At 48.2% G+C, this 16,921-nt stretch overlaps 1 protein-coding gene across 1 annotated transcript in view; it reads right to left on the bottom strand.

The window, feature by feature from the left end:
- Positions 1-16,921, bottom strand: part of ATP1A3 (ATPase Na+/K+ transporting subunit alpha 3) — a 34,158-nt gene that overhangs the window by 14,018 nt on the left and 3,219 nt on the right. Inside the window, exons 2-14 of the mRNA XM_081922500.1 lie at positions 12,936-13,064; positions 12,625-12,684; positions 11,604-11,807; positions 11,365-11,478; positions 10,610-10,744; positions 9,569-9,686; positions 8,464-8,732; positions 8,068-8,266; positions 7,429-7,538; positions 6,721-6,855; positions 2,892-3,084; positions 1,770-1,945; positions 555-691 (exon numbers count right to left, since the gene is read on the bottom strand). Of these exons, the coding sequence (XP_081778626.1) occupies positions 555-691; positions 1,770-1,945; positions 2,892-3,084; positions 6,721-6,855; positions 7,429-7,538; positions 8,068-8,266; positions 8,464-8,732; positions 9,569-9,686; positions 10,610-10,744; positions 11,365-11,478; positions 11,604-11,807; positions 12,625-12,684; positions 12,936-13,064 (1,979 nt within the window). The remainder of the gene's footprint in view (positions 1-554; positions 692-1,769; positions 1,946-2,891; positions 3,085-6,720; positions 6,856-7,428; positions 7,539-8,067; positions 8,267-8,463; positions 8,733-9,568; positions 9,687-10,609; positions 10,745-11,364; positions 11,479-11,603; positions 11,808-12,624; positions 12,685-12,935; positions 13,065-16,921) is intronic.

Genomic DNA, 16,921 nt, shown 5'->3' with positions numbered 1-16,921 from the left:
CCAAAAGGGCTGGGGGAGGCTGGCCTATGATCCCTTGTGGGATAGCAATTTAGCATTATTTTGCTATGTTCTCATTCCAAGCAGCTCCAGTGAGATATCTCCACTACGGGCTTAATCTGGCTGAGCAGTCACTCCTCTCCTGGGAACTGTAGTCCTCTGAGGACTCCCACCAAACTGCAAGTCCCAGAATCCTCGCACAGGGAGGGGGCAGGGGGGGAGAGCCATAACAATTGAATAAGGTACATTTGTATTGTAGCTAGACAGAGTTGATAGCCCTAATACCATGTGGCTTCTCATTCTGGGATTTGCCAAGCCGAGATCTGCTTAAATTCATGGAGCGAACCATCTCACGGTAGGCAGCAAAACTGCCAAAGGAAGGCCACCACAGCTTTCTTTGTTCCTCCCCCACCCCAGCCAATGTTCTTCCAAGTCTCCCTCCTCCTCTTTGCCTTGGAAGAGTTATCTGCTTCTTGCGCCATCTCCCCAGCCGCATTATGTTTGTCTCCAGCCTCTGCTCCCTCCCCTACACCCCCACACACCTTGACCCCTCTCACCTAGGGTTGACCTGGCTGACGGGGATGTTCAGCCGGGCAGCAATGTCTTCCACGGTCTCGTTACCTTCAGAGATGATGCCCACACCTTTCGCAATGGCCTTGGCTGTGATGGGATGGTCACCTGTTACCATGATCACCTGGTGGGGGAAGAGTGATGGTTACCAAAGGAGTCCCAGTGTAGGCAAAGGAGGAGGCTGGCTAGCTAACCAGCAAGACTCACCTGGTCCAATCCATTCCATCTTAAGGGTTTACAGGGCAGAGCAAGGGGCCCCTGGGGAGGCCTGGGTGGTTGCCAGCATGATACCAGTTCCTTCCTGGTGCCTCTCTCAGTATGTATCTCAACCCTGATACAAACCCAAGGGGCCACAGCCTCGCTGGCTGCCATTTGGATTAGCTGCTCTGTCGTCACCAAAGGCCTGGCAGGCTTCAGGCTAATCAAGTGACTGCTCAGAGGCAAAGGAAGCCCTCTGATTCTGAAGCCTACGGGCAAATTTGAGATTTGGGAAATGAATGAGCTGCTTTAAGCTTTAAGGTGCTGGTTTTGACCTTTAAAGCCCTATGCGGCTAGGACCCACGTACCTATGGGACCGCCTCTCCTGGTTTGCCCCGCAGAGGACCTTAAGGTCCACAAATGACAACATTTTGGAGGTCCCAGATCACAAGGTGGTTAGATTGGTCTCAGCTAGGGCCAGGGCCTTTTCAGTACTGGCCCCGACTTGGTGGAACACTCTGTCACAAGAGACTAGGGCCCTGCGGGACTTTACCTCTTTCTGCAGGGCCTGTAAGACAGAGCTGTTCTGCCTGGCCTTTGGTTTGGACTCAGTCTGACCCTTATGTTTCCCTACCCTTCTGGTTTTGATCTATGGGCTACTTTTAAAATGAAGCTGCATTTTAAATTGCATTTTAACCTGTATTTTAAATTGTTTTTTTTTTCTTTTCCTATTATGTTTTTACTGTAATTTTACTGGTGTTAGCTGCCCTAAGCCCGGCTCTGGCCGGGGAGGGTGGGGTATAAATAAAATTTATTATTATTATTATTATTATTATTAGAAACGATTCCCCTCCACAGAGAAAAGGATCTCAAAAGAGCTGCAGCACTCCAGAGGTGGGCCAAGCACGCCTTCCCGCAGGAGCCAGTCACTTTGCTCGAGGGGTAGCTGAATTTTAGCACCTGGCACCCACAACTCAGTTTCAAGGCAAGCGACACCCTATTACCTTGATGCCAGCGCTTCGGCATTTGCCCACGGCATCGGGCACAGCAGCGCGGGGAGGATCAATCATGGACATGAGCCCCACAAAGCAGAGGTTTTCAGTGGTAAAGTTGACATCGTCGCAGTCGAAGGCAAACCCTTTGGGGTACTGTTCCTCGGGCATGAAGAAGTGGCAGAAACCTGGAGGGTGAAAAGGAGGCAAAACCCCTCGGAATATGCTCTTTGGATGCCCTGTCGCCAGGTGCTAACTTGAGAAATGAAGGTGTTTTGCATGCAGAAAGTCGCAGGTTCAATCCCTGTCATTTGCAGGAAGGGCTGGCAAACACACACCCCCCCCTCTGAAATCCTAAAGAGCTGCTGCCAATCGGAGTTTGCAATGCTGAGCTAGATAGACCAATAGTCTGACTCTGTATAAGACAACTTCCTATGTTCTTATGGTGTCAGGAGTGCGTGCAGGAGCCGGGCCCTGTGACCAGTAGGGCTTCTCAGGACTGGAGCCTTCCTAAGTTTGTTCTGGAGAGGCAAGGCTCGGCCGCACAGGTGAGGCCGCTTGGTAACTCATTGCACCAGGTGGCAAGAGTTGGGAAGGGATATAAGGTCAGCATTTCCCTTTGGATCTTTGCCACAGCTACATGTTTCCTGCCTTGGGTTTCTTGCATCCTGATCCTCGGATCTCAGCTTCTCGACTCCTTGCTTCTCAACCCTCGGACCCCTGACTTTGTGATTCCCTGCTTCCTGACCCTCGGACCCCTGGCTTCTGGACTCTCATTCCTGCTCCCACCACGCCATCTTGCCCCCGGTCCCAACATCCTCAGCTGGGACTTCGATCGCCCATAGACTGGACCGTGACATATGGTCTCTTTTTTAAGGAGCTTGAAACTTCCAAATCCATGGGCACAATTCTTTTTGCACTCAAAAGCTACTAGTGCCCAGAAAACCTGGGCTTGGAAACTCTGGGTTACTGATGAGCTCAGCAGGCTTCTTACTGGCACTGTAGTGGCTTCTTAGTCTCGAATGAAATTTGGCACGCAGCCCACCCTGTCCACCTGCATCTCACGTTCTCCAGCCCTCTTCCCATCTTCACCCAGGGAGTCCATTCCCCACACCTCTCCGCAACCATGCATACCTAGCACCCTCTCGCCAAGACCTCCCAGCTCCAGGTAGGCATTCTGGAATGCTTCTTTCATCTCCTCGTCAAGGGGCTGTTCTTTGCCTTGGAAGAGGATGGTGGAGCATCGGTCCAGGATGCGTTCAGGTGCCCCCTTCATCACCAGCAGGTAGCGGTTATCATTGGGGTCTTCTGTCTCGTGAATCGAGAGCTGTGGGACAGAGGAAAAGAGAGCGGTAGCATTCCCAGATCCTACCCGAGGTGTTATTTGAAGACAGTGCACCACGTAGAACCAATCCGTATCTTAAACACAAAAGAAGGTTAAAATGATTGACTGCACCACTTCAAACGTTTTTAAATTGTCGTCCGTGTAAAGAAGTTCCCTGCATGTAGTAAGCTAGTTCGCCAGCAATAAGGGCTATGGAGAAACTGGATAAGAGGAGACTGAGAGGAGTAAAGGTAAAGGTAAAGGTAAAGGGACCCCTGACTGTTAGGTCCAGTCGCGGACGACTCTGGGGTTGTGGCGCTCATCTCGCTTTACTGGCCGAGGGAGCCGGTGTACAGCTTCTGGGTCATGTGACCAGCATGACTAAGCCGCTTCTGGCGAAACAGAGAGCGCACGGGAATGCCGTTTACCTTCCCGCTGGAATGGTACCTATTTATCTACTTGCACTTTGACGTGCTTTCAAACTGCTAGGTTGGCAGGAGCAGGGACCGAGCAATGGGAGCTCACCCAGTCGTGGGGATTCGAGCCGCCGATCTTCTGATCGGCAAGCCCTAGGCTCTGTGGTTTAACCCACAGCGCCACGTGTGTCCCTCCAGCAATAAGGGCTATGAAGAAACTGGATAAGAAGAGACAGAGGAGGTACGATAACCATCTTCAAATATCTAAAGGGCTGCCACGTGGGAAACAGAGCAAGCTTGTTTTCTCCTGCTCCGGAGGGTAGGCCCCAAACGAATGGATTCAAGTTACAAGAAAGGACATTCCGACTAAACATCAGGAAGAACGTTCTCATGGTAAGAGCTGTTTGACAGTGGAACGGACCCGCTCCGGAGATGGTGTCCTCTCCTTCCTTGGAGGCTTTTAAGCAGAGGTTGGATGGTCATCTGTCCTGGGTGTTTTAGTTAAGATTCTTGCATTGAAGGAAGTTGGACCAGATGATTCTCAGTGCTCCTTCCAACTCTACAATTCTATAATTATGTACTATATTTCTGTGAGTAATGGAGTGATAGGGTTTTGTATTTAAAATTAAAATTAAAATTGGGAGAACACTGAATCCTACGTCCACAGTCTAAAGTGGTTTAGCAATCAATCCCCCCCTCACAGGAAACTCTAGTAATTGAAGCTCTTTGAAAGGAACAGGAGTCTCCAAAGCAACTCTCAGCACCCTTAACAAACTATAGCTCCCGGGATTCTTCAGGGAAAGTAATGGCTGTCCAAAGTGTTATAACAGAGCTTTAAATATATGGTGGCTCTTTTCAATAAATTGTTCAGGCCACCCGTACAACACTCCTGGGGCCCAATGTTGCCCACATGCCTCCAGCTGACCTTTCTTATTTCGGAATATTCTGGTTGTGAAACAGTACATCAACTGGTGGCTGGGTTTTTTTACCCTGTCTGTGTGTTTAGAATCCATTACGAATTTCTGCAGGAAAACTAGGTCAGTGTGAAGCAAGACAGCTTCCATGTTTGATGATCCTTGGGATAGCTCTGCTGGTAAAGCTGGTTGTGGGTTCAAGCCCCACGTTGGGCAAAAAATTCCTGCATTGCAGAGGGTTGGGCTAGATGACCCTTGGGGTCCCTTCCGACTCTACAGTTCTGTGATTCCGTGATGTAAATTTTGGGGAATGAACATTCAACTGTCCGTGTTTTTCAAATTTTCAAATATTCATTCCCACCCAAAGAAACCAGAGGCTTTTTTATTAGGGATAATAGGAGATGAAGTGAGAAAAGAAGACTGCAAATTATTCTTGTATGCCACGACTGCTGCAAGGATTATTGTGGCCCAAAAGTGGAAATCCCAAGAGTTACCAACCCTAATGGAGTGGCAGACGAAATTATTCGAGTATACTGAATTGGCAAAAATGAGTTATAAAATTTGAGACCAAAAAGCGACAAAGTTTGAGGAGGAGTGGAGTAAATTTGTTGTGTATATACGAAATAACTGTAGAAGTTTAAAAACTGTAGCAGGGCTAACATAAATCTTGTGATGTATATAGAATGGAATTAAGAATCTGCAGGAATGGATGTAAATTGGGAAAACCGAAGCAGAGAAGGAGCAAAGTTCGGGCGCGAAATTGCGCAGGGTGAATAAGAAGATAAAAAAGGTTGAATGTTTAAGTTTAAGTTTTATTTAATTTTGTTTTGTTTTTGAAAATCAATAAAAAAGTAATAATAATTTTTAAAAAACTGTCCGTGTTTTCCACTGCCCTTTGTCACCGGAGGCACTTGGTGATGAAAGTGCTTTGATTTCCCCCATTCATTTATATTTGGATACCATGACGGTCAATGGCCAAACTCAACTGATCTGGGTAAGCGAGGCTTACATGAAGCCCTGCTGGCATGGCAGCCGACATGACGTAGGGCATCAGATTATGGTGATGGGCTGTAAGATGCATCACAGGGCATAGCTGGTTCCACTTTTGGCTTGGGCAGAGGCAGGCCTCAATTTACCTTCCTGGCTCCAGAGGGACTTGTTCAGTGAGGCCAATCATTCCGGACTGCTGGCCACAGGGAATCCTGACTAATCCTCTCCAGCTGTCGTTTAAAGAGGCAGGATTAAGGCTGATGGGCCTGAGAATCCTGGAATGAGGAACTGTATTGGGATCACTGACTCAGTCCTCTCCATGGGAACTGTGGAACACAATTTAGCGGCTAGAACCAGACCCAGGATGGGATCCTCACCCCCCGTTGCAGAGGAGTGTCAGGTTGCTAGGAAGAGTCATCACAGCCTTTTAAGATCTTGGAGGGGTGGGATGACGGGCAGTTCCTGCTCTGCTGAGCTAGAAGATACATATGTCAACCACAGCTATGTGATCACTCCTGGGGTCACGAGAAGAGACTTCCTCCCTTTGGCTGAGGAGGAGCCAGAGTTATAATCTCTGGCAAAGTCCCGTGCATTTACGCAGCTCCCTTTTCACAAGCTAAGATCTGATCGTTGTTCTCACTGATAGATCCTGCGTTCGTCGGCTTCAATGTCACATGGCCACGGCCTTGCCACAAACGAGAAGGTTATAGAATGTTATTGTATTTGACTTAATAGTTTTTGGATTGTTATGGAAAGTGAAGGTCTGTTTTGCAATGTCACGAGATAATTTTGAATATGAGCAAAGACAAAAGAAAATGAGCCTGAGCCTGAGGGAAAGTATTATACCAGCCATTTTGGAGTGAGGTGAAAAGCTACGAAGGAAAATTCTAGAAGACAGGACCGTGGGAAGATGAAGTTCTAGGGCAGGCATAGGCAAACCTGGCCCGCCAAATGTTTTTGAGACTACAATTCCCATCATCCCTGACCACTGGTCCTGTTAGCTAGGAATGATGGGAGTTGTAGTCCCCAAACATCTGGAGGGCAGAATTTGCCTATGCCTGCTCTAGGGTGTGGATGACTTGCATTTATAGAAGAATAGGAAGAGAATATTGGGGAGAAGGTTCTAGCAAATGCCATCAAATCTTGAAGAGCAGCTGTGGAGTTTTATTAATGTTGCGGCTCCCCACTCAAGGAATAGCACTGGCTTTTTCAAGCGCCCTGGTACAGGGAGATATTCTGTTAATGTCACCTTGCCCTGGACCTCTTAGCATAGCTGACACCATTTTGAAGGTTGACAGGGCCACCCTGAGACATTATACCTGGTATTTGTTGGTGGAGTTGAACGGGATCTCAGCCACTTTCTTGTTTTTCTCCCTCATCAGCTTGACGGATCCAGACGAGAGCTCAATGCACTTTAGCAGGGCGGACTCAGAAGCATCTCCTGCCACGTCACGCTGTGAAGAAATGGAGGCTCTTTTAAACCAGGGAAGCGGCCATTTCCCTCTCTCACAGTGCCCCCCTCATCTACCACATTCCTTTGCTTGGCAGAAGTCACAGCAATCTTTTGTAATCTCTTTCCCTCAGGGCCACCCTCCATATCTCACACACTTCAAACTGTCAACCACGACGATGCTATTTTCCAGAACAACCAAAGACATTTCTGTTCTGAAAAGCTTTCCTAATTGAATGATCTCTGCCATGGGTGTCTGCTTTGTATTGTTTTTAAATTTATCTATCTGATGTTATTTTCTGTGTTGTTGTCGAATCTCGTACATCACCTTAAGACATGTGTGGAAGCTGATACATAATAGTAGAATTAATTATTATTACTACTATTATTATCACTCAAGTAAGGAGATGAGAGAAATGAGGGCACCCACCTTTAAACCTAACTACACCAAGGGCATCTTGGTCTGAAATAATATTCAGCATAGGTCCAAGTGCCACCCCAATACCTGACTTTTCACCTCCCAGTTGAGACCCAACTATGGTGTCCTTCACATTCTCTCACGGTGTCTTGCTCTCACCTTGAGGATGGGCACATTTTCCTGACCTCCCTTGAAGACAGCTCGGTTGCAAAGCCCTGCGATGTGGGACAAAGCCACCCAGGTGGCAGAACTCTTGTCGAAGGCCGTGCCTACAAAGAAGGGGAAGTCAGGTGAAAGGACTGAACAGCGACGTTCTAAGCTGAGGGAGGAAATGGAACTGGGCTGTAGAACCAAGGGCGCATCCACTCCATTAAAATACGACGATGCTACTTCAACAGTCATGATTTACCCCAAAGAATTCTGTTAAGGGTGCTGAGAGTTGTTAGGACACCCCATATTCCCTCCACAGAGCTACAGAATTAACAGTCAATCCCTCTTCACAGGAAACTCTGGGAATTGTAGCTCTGTGAGGCTCTCCTAACAACTCTTAGCACCCACAACAAAAAACAGTTCCCAGAATTCTTTGGGGAACTGACTGTGAAAGCAGCGTTCATAGCACTTTAAATTTATGGTGCGGATATGGCCTGAGAGGAACTGGAGAATGGGGTGAGGAGAAAAATCTAGAAAGAGAGGAGCTGCCTGCCCCATTTCACAATGCCTCACACAAGATGCATCGTGCCAACTTCTCATCGCACACCCCACCCCAAGACCAACAAGGGGTACACTTCCTGCCCTCACCAGACTGGTCCTCAGTAGTATCAGCCTCGTGGATCTGGTTGTCGAACCACATGTGGGCAACGGTCATACGGTTCTGAGTCAGGGTCCCAGTTTTGTCTGAGCAGATGGTGGAGGTGGAGCCCAGGGTCTCGACGGCTTCTAAGTTCTTCACCAAGCAATTCTTGCGGGCCATGCGTTTGGCTGTCAAGGTCAGACATACCTTGAGGGGAGAAACACCAGTCAGAGGTGGTCAAACCACTTTGATTTAAACATACTAGGGCAAGCTTGAGGTAGGGATTTGCCATTTTGCATGGACTTAAAATGCCACCCCTTGCCAGATCTCTCTCCCCACAAGATTTCCAGCTGCAGACCTAGATTGCCTTTTCCATAGAACATTTACAGCCCCGAGTTACTTACGGTGACTGTAGCCAGGAGCCCCTCGGGGACGTTGGCCACAATGATGCCAATGAGGAAGATGACAGCTTCCAGCCAGGTGTAGCCCAGAATCAGAGAGAGGACAAAGAAGGAAACCCCCAAAAAGACAGCCACGCCAGTGATCAGCTGGATGAAGTGCTCAATCTCCCTTGCAATGGGGGTCTTGCCAACTTCCAAGCCCGAGGCGAGTGTGGCAATTCGGCCCATCACGGTGCGGTCCCCTGTGGCGATGACGACCCCGCGTGCCGTGCCTGGTGAGATGAGAGACAACTCGATGGGCACCATGGATACCTACCAGGTTTCTGCCAGTTTAATAGTTGTTACCACCAACAACACCACCACCCGAAAAAGAATCTTGAGAACTGTTCTTAGGCAGGAGAGAGTGAGTTAATTGGTTAGAACAAAAAAAATTATACCCTGCTTGATTGTTAAAAAAACACACAACCCTACCGCAAAACAGTTTCCAGAAAGTTGAAACAAGAAAAAATTGCAGCTCTACTTTAAACTGTACCAAAGTTAAAATTCTAAAACAGATTAAAATGGCCTCTACCTACTAAGCATCTGGCTAGGCTTGTCTAAACAAGACCGCTTTTAGCAGGCGCCCAAAAGAGTTCTGTGAAGACGCCTGGTTGATCTCAGTGGGCAAGGAGTTCCCAAGGTTAGGTGCTGCCACACTCAGCGATCAAATGCGGAAGGGGTCAAATGTGGCAGCTGTCGTAGTGCCCATTTCGCCGATCAAAGCAGCTGATTTGGGTTCATGCAGCGCAAGGCAATCTCATAGGTAAACTGGTCCCAAGTTGTTAAGGGCTCCATATAGTAACACCTTGAACTTGGCCCAGTAGCAGATGGGCAACCAGTTAAGGTCTCATTCCCGCCAGCAACCCTGGCAGGATCCCTATTTCCCCTTGCAGAACTACAGTTCCCAAGGTTCCTTGGAGAAAAGGAGGGGCCATTAAGCTAATTGAGGGCTATCGATGTGGACATGCCCTCCATCATAGCAATGTAACCCTGTGCTGGTTTCTCCATAGGCTCTTCTCCAAATGCTTCCTATACACACTCACATCTGCAGCTAAAACTCTGTCTGTACCTTCTACACAGTTGGTAGAGAAGAAAGTGATGTTCCTTGTCTCCAGAGGGTTGTCATGGGTGCAATCAGGAGATCGCGTCTGTGGCTCTGATTCACCAGTCAATGAGGAGTTGTCCACCTGGAGAGAAAACACTGCACATTTAGTTCTTTTCCCCCTAAGGAAGTTCTAAAAATTCAGTTCTAACTTCGATGTGGAAATTCACATGTTAGATTTCCAAATTCTCAAAGGTGGCATGTAATAAATTCAAGGCTCTCAAAGTCTGACTTTCAAGATTAAGTTTACGTTTTGGCTCTGAAGCACAGCTGCTTCATATATTATGAAATTCCGGCAAAGGTAAAGCCCAGTGCATTGTGAAGTTCTCATGTTAAAAAAAAAAACCCAAACAAACCAAAAACCTTCCCTTCATGGTTTTAGGGTTGCAATGTGGATTAAGCAATTTAAAAATATTGGCTCAAAATATGTGCCACTGACTAAAGCAGGTTGCAGATTTTTTATAAATAAATAATTTTTACAGCAAATACATATGCAAACTAAGATGAGCCACAGTTGTTTTAGATCAGGCACCCCCAAACTCAGCCCTCCAGTTGTTTTGGGACTACAGTTCCCATCATCCCTGACCACTGGTCCTTTTAGCTACGGATGATGGGAGTTGTAGTCCCAAAACATCTGGTGGGCCGAGTTTGGGGATGCCTGCTTCAGATATTCCCCTTAGGGAGAGAGACAGAGGGAGAAAAGGGGGTGCTTTTTTAAGAGGATGCCTCATGCATTATCTAAAATAAAGCAATTTTCTTCAGAACCATTTGGGTTTTCTTTTTCTTTTTCTTCATGCGTATCTAGGCTCATTGAATTAATTCATTGACTCGGCTGTTAAATGGACCAGCACAGCTCTCACTGGAAGTGCAAGAACAGGGCAATGTTTGGTTCAGAATGGGAGAAAACCAATGGCAAAAGACACCTTGAGGATGGTCCCGGATGCCTGTTGAGAAGCAGAGGGCTGGAGAGACTGGTGTGGACGGTATGGGGAGGGGGGTAGATCTCACCTTACAGCCATGAGCCGAGATGATCCTGAGATCCGCCGGGACCCTGTCTCCCCCTTTCACCTCTACCAGATCACCAACCACCACGTCTTCGGCATTGAGCTGCATCTTCTCGCCTTCCCGGATGACCAGGGCTTGCTGCAGGGTGAGAGAGGCAGGCTCAGGTAGGTAGGCAGACATTCTGGGTTCTCAGCTACTGGCACACAGATCCCCTAAAACACATCACCTTAGAGCATCGTCTCCAAGAGAGATGGAAGTAATAGGGTTATCACTCATCTTGTTAAGACTCATCACACACGTAGCAACCTGTAAAGGACCCTGCCTATAACAAACAGCACCAGTCTGCAGTGGATCATTAATGTGCCATTTTATTCACAGTGGGCCAGGTTTATTTGTTTACTTCTCTAACCATTTCACAGGTGGGAGACCCAATGTCCAAAATGCAGGTGTATCCTCTAGTTCATTGTGAGATACTGCTATCACTACTTGACATAGACAAAGTGGAATCTGGTGGGCCATGGCTAAGCCTGACGGGACAGGTGGGGCGGAGCCAGGATGGAACTCTAGAGTGTAAAGGCTGGAGCCATCATTGCAGCTGGAGGTTCATGCATCAATCCTGGCAAAATCTCATGGGCCATGGGCCAAGTTTGGAGTTCAGTTGGAGAGGGGGTTTCGCACCCTGCTATTGGTTACCTGCTAGTAGGACTCATAGGATGGGCCCATGCAATTCCCCCAACTCTTTGTTCCTCCTCTCATACCTGGGGCACCATGTTCTTGAACGACTCCATGATCTTAGAACTTTTGGCTTCTTGGTAGTAGGAGAAGCAGCCGGTGATGATGACAACAGCAGCCAAGACGATACCCAGGTACAGCTGTACAATGGGCAGAAACAGGATGTTGGTGTTCCAGAAGCTGCATGGGGTCCCGTCCCCTCTGCCTTGCCTCCCTGTTCTTTCCTCCATGCCCCCACCCCAGATGCCATTCCCCCAGAACTTACATTGTCTCCCGCTGGGTCGTCCTCAGTTCCTGCCTGGATGCCGTAGGCCAAGAAGCAGAGGATGGCACCGATCCACAAGAGGATGGAGAAACCCCCAAAGAGCTGGCGGCAAAACTTCACCCATTCGGGAGTGGTGGGGGGCGGGGTGAGTGCATTGGGGCCATCTCGGGCCAAGATCTCTTGGGCTTTGCTGTGGGTCAGACCCTGAGAGGGGGAGACAGACAAAATAAATCCCCACTTCCCTTGAGGACAGGTGTCTCTGATGCCCCATCCGCCACCTGCTGCACACCCACCATAAATCTAAAGCACATGACTTCCCTCCAGAGAATCCTGGTAATTGTAGTTTGTTAAGGGTACTGGGAATTATAGCTCTGTGGGGTGTAAACTACAGTTCCCAGGATTCTTTGGGAGAAGCCATGTGCCTTAAAGGCATCCTTTTTCTTGTCTTCATTCTGCATAGGGCAGGCATAGGCAAACTCGGCCCTCTGGATGTTTTGGAACTACAACTCCCATCATCCCTAGCTAACAGGACCAGTGGTCAGGGATGATGGGAACTGTAGTCTCAAAACATCTGGAGGGCTGAGTTTGCCTATACCTGGCATAGGGCTTCCCATACTTTTCTGTCAGGTTCTGCTTTAGAGGCTGCAGCACCTCTGAAATTATTAGCTTTTGAATAATCAGCTATTGTTATTGGCTGTTGATTGGCTATTGTCTGCTGGCGATTGATTGATTGATTGATTGATTGATTGATTGACTGGATGATTGATAAAGCACCTAATACTGCTCTGTTCATCCTGCCCCCTCAATTCTATCTAGAAAATGAAGATCAGCTCCCACAATCCTGCAGGGTCGTTCTGTTCCACATAGGTAGCTACTGCCCAGGTCCCTTGCTGACCACTTCTGCCAGCCACCTGTTTCCCCCACATCAATACCCCACTAGCCAGGAGGGCGAGGCAGCACTCGCCAACCCAACCCTTAAGGAAGCAAATTTGGGCATCATGAAATCCATGGCTTCCTTCACCTGCACACAGTCTGTGTTGTATTTCCGGCACACTTCTTCAATGGACATTTTATGCTCGGTCTGAAAAACACCAGAGAGAGAGAGAGAGAGAGAGAGAGAGAGAGAGAGAGAGAGAGAGAGAGAGAGAGAGAGAGAATTAGGTGGTGTCTCCACTGACTGCCCCAGATCTTCTGCTCCACAAAGGTCCTCCCTACTGCTGCGATGTTAGATGCCCCAACCTCTTCTGCGGCACCATCTACTGGTCAAGAGCAGGCCGCACACATTCCTACATCTGCGCTGCCTCCCCACGCTGTGCCAGACCATCAACTTACCATCGCCACCTCCTTCTTAAGATCATCCAGATCTCGGACCTTCTGCTGCGCTTTGCTCTTCTTCGGCGAAGAGTTCTCATCATGCTTGTCTTGCGTGGTTGCCACGCGGTAGCTATCTGAGCGGCCGTACTATTTGAGGGAAGAAGGAAACAGAGACGAGGGGGTGAAATGCCACACGCTAGAATGTCAGCCCCTAAACCAACACCATTATTGGTACAATTGTTTCACATAGACCGCAGTGCAGAAGCATCCCACCCCCAGCGATCTGTGTATGGAAGCAGCTCCCATTAGCACCCAAAGGTTCAAGAGTCCTTATCATCAAAAGAAACGTCTCCTATGCTTCATCACAACCACTGAGACCAGCCAATAAATCTCTCCTGGCTATATGTTAGGATGGGGGACCTGTGACTTTCCAGTTGTAGGTTTGGCTACAATTCCCATCTTCCCTGACCACTGACCATGCCATAGGTTCCCTGCTGTATAGGAAGAGTCCATAGAACAACAAGGTATTCTGCAAGACCTAATTCACACAGAGCATAATTGGTTTATGGAACACAGTAATCTCCACTAGCTTGAACAGAAGGATTAGAGAAATTCACAGAGAACTATTGGGGTCTATTAGCACTGGTAGATAAATGGAACTTCGGTGTTCAGGAACAGTATATCTCCGATTCTCAAATACCAGAGCTAAACAATAAGCTATCACCTTCATGCTTTGCTCGTGAGCTTTAAAGAACATTTGTTGGATCAAAATGCTGGATTAGCCGGCTCCCACGGTCTGCTCCAGCAGCACAATTCTTCACGGGCTTAAGCAGACACTGGCCTAAAACAATTAATACTATATATTTATCTTTGTCCTTTGTTTAATCCACTTACTGGTTTTTATTGGGTTGTGGTTTTAGTGTTGTTGTCTCTCTAGAAATTCAGCTAACTAAATGAAGCCGTTCCTTCTTCCTCATTTAATTTGTGGCTTTCTCTCCCCCCCCCCCGGGGGGGGGGGGAAATGATGAAACATTTTGACTGCCATAGTTCTGCCACCAGGAGAAGATGGAAGAAGCCCTGCAGGGCTCCTGTAAGGGAAGTAGGAGACCCGGAAGGGTGGCATCTTGCTAAGGAGCTGGCTAAGGCAAAGCTCAGAGGCAGAGCATGTGCTTGGCATGCAGAAGGCCCCATGGTTAGTTCTTGGCACCTCCACTTAAAGGTTATCTCAGGACAAAGAGCTGGGGAAGCCCTCTGCTTGAGACAATACTAGGCTGGATGAACTGACCCAGAATTATGCTGCTTTGCCTGCTGATCAACTGCAACTGCATCTACAACAGCATTTGATGAGCATTGAGCCCTTTGGCCCTCCAGGATCCACATACGCACTGCTGTGCATCATGCCGATCTGCGCAATCAGAGCTGCGCATGCGTCCCCGCTCAGGGGTTAGTTTGTGCTTTCTGAGGGCAAACCGTTGAGCCCTGCACACATGGTCTCAAAGACAGTGTCAGAATTCGCACCCATGTTAGGTGCCTTAGTAACTGCACACATGCCAGGTTTCGAACCCAGCGTATCAGAGGAGCCTGTTTCCATGCATGCATTTCTGGGGGTGCACATGATCAGAGCATCACGTGCTTGTCTGATGCTGCTGTCATGCAAGGACTATGGCAATGAGCTGTGAGATGGAAAGATCTCAGCTACTGAACTCACTGGGTACTCTTGGGCAAGACACGTGCTCTCAACCTCTCCGATCTTCGACTAGCCTGCCTTACAGAATACAGAGGAGCATAACTGAAATATTATATGCAGAGTGCTTTGAACACTTGAGAAAGATGCACTTTTTCAAAGGTTTAATTCATGATAAGCCTTAACTGCAGAACCTGTGCACCTTGTCATACATGCACAACATTTTTTAATATAGAAAAAAAGGTGCAGGAACTCCCACTCTTTTTTTTGACGGACAACCCAGATGTCAAGATTTTTAGGGGGGAGCTCTACCTGATCGCCCCACCACTGGCATTGCTGCAGCCACATTACATCGCCTCTGTCACACACCTCTGGCCGCTGTGCCAATATACAGCTTCTGGTACGCTACAAAGAGGTGGCAGAACAGAATTCTGGCTTAATAAAAGCCCTGGTGCACCTCTGGAACAGGTGCAGTACTGGGTGCTTCTGAGCATGCACAAAGCGCCTTTCCTTCTTCACTGGGGAATAGAAACTAATGCACATGGATTTTTGGAGCAACAAGAAGAGCTTGAGGCCTAAGGTCTCTTCCAACAGAAATATCCTATCCTTTCAATATCTTCAGCAAACAGAATTGGTAGTTGCCAGGGAGTTCCCCACACGAGGGCATTGCTAGCAGGTTGAGATTTGTGAGATCTCCTATTCCGCCCTTTGCTTCTTGTCTATGCCCTTGACCCATCTGAGACAGAACTTCATCTGGCCAAGGGAAGGAAAGCGACCTGCAGTTGTGTGCAGACTGTACTTTTGACCCCTGACACTCTTTTGACCAAAGTTCTTCTGCCCACCTGCATTCTTCAGTGAAACAGGTTTTGTAGGATTCCCCGTTTCAAAAAACCTGCAGAACCTGTTTGACTCTGCACCTTGGCAGGACAGGGTGGTGATGAAGTCTGGCCACCACAAGCAACAGTGGTGGTCCCATCGTTCCACCTTACACATCTCTGAAAACTTCTATCCGAACGCAGCTCCAAACTGTCTTCCTTCTCCAGGCCCAATCCTAGAAGATGATTCACTAAGAACTGAAAAGGTGTGTGCTTTCTGAAAAAGGGAGGGGAATCTATAGGCTTGTGATGCACTTTCATCTCTAAAGTCTGGCCTGGCCATTATCCACATAAGAGGAGGATGCAGGGAATAAATGTGCTCCTAAGGCCCAAGGAGGATATTCCATGACCTTGACTGACTTTGAGATGCCCTTTGCCAGAAGTGCTGATGAGCAAAAAGCTTGGGCCTTGATTTGTGACTGAGAGTGGGGTTGTCCTCCTGCCGGTCATCAGATGACCGTTCGGGGTGAGGGAACCTCAACAGACGTCCTCATTCACCCATGTCCCTGTCAGAACGCCCATTGCAATTCAAAGCGTTGGCAGAAAGCTGAGATGTTTGGAAAGAGCGGTATACAACCTGAGAGCAGAGTATATGAAGCATGCACACCCTTAGACATGCTAATCAGAATACATGCACATGTAGAATCCTCCCCCACACAAAATGGCGAGGCTGACATTTACAGATATTCACATGTACTGAGGCCCCAAACCACCAAGGGCCAAGGCAGGCATGCGATACACTTAGAAGCCCACAGAAGTCTCTCTCTTGCATGTGCAACCATGAACAAAATATGCACAGAATCACAGAGAAAGAAAAAGAATGCACTCTGCATGCTAGCCAAACAAACCAACACCCCAATGCTTTTCCAATGTGTTTTCCTTCCCAGTATGCAGATATATGCAGTTTGCATATACATGTCCATTTCCGGACTAGTTGTGTGCATGAGAGTGGCACACACTGGTGTCTACCAGATTTCCTACAGTGGAGAATACTGCAGTCTCACACAAGGTGTTTTTCCCCCCTCTAAGAGACCTGGAAAGCAGTTGGTGGGGCATGTGGTTAGAATGCAATACTGTATTCCCCAAGCAAAATGTCCCTACTCTTTGATAAGCTCAATGGTTGAGAAAGGAGAGTTTATAAGCTCCCACAGTTGCCCCTTGGGGGTTTTTTTGGGGGGTGGGGGATGTGGCATACTGCAGTACAGAGAATAGGAACCCATCCTTCCTCCTATAACACTAGTTATAAAAAGAGAATGTCCCTGTGGACCAAACCTGCTGATGTATTTCTGGGAGATGACTAAAGGCAATTGGTTACTCTGAGCTGGAGATAGGGGGCTTTTGTGGAGGGGCGTGCCTAGCTTGGGGGGAGGGTCTCTGGGCACCCGGCACCCGGCAAGGTGCCCGCCGGCCTCCCCAGCTCCATCAGGCCTGACCGCCACCCCCAT

Source organism: Podarcis melisellensis, assembly GCF_964234715.1.
Source record: "Podarcis melisellensis genome assembly, chromosome: 8".
Taxonomy (NCBI): domain Eukaryota; kingdom Metazoa; phylum Chordata; class Lepidosauria; order Squamata; family Lacertidae; genus Podarcis; species Podarcis melisellensis.
The sequence above is the reverse complement of the archived record's forward strand: the minus strand, read 5'-3'. Positions and strand labels throughout refer to the sequence as shown.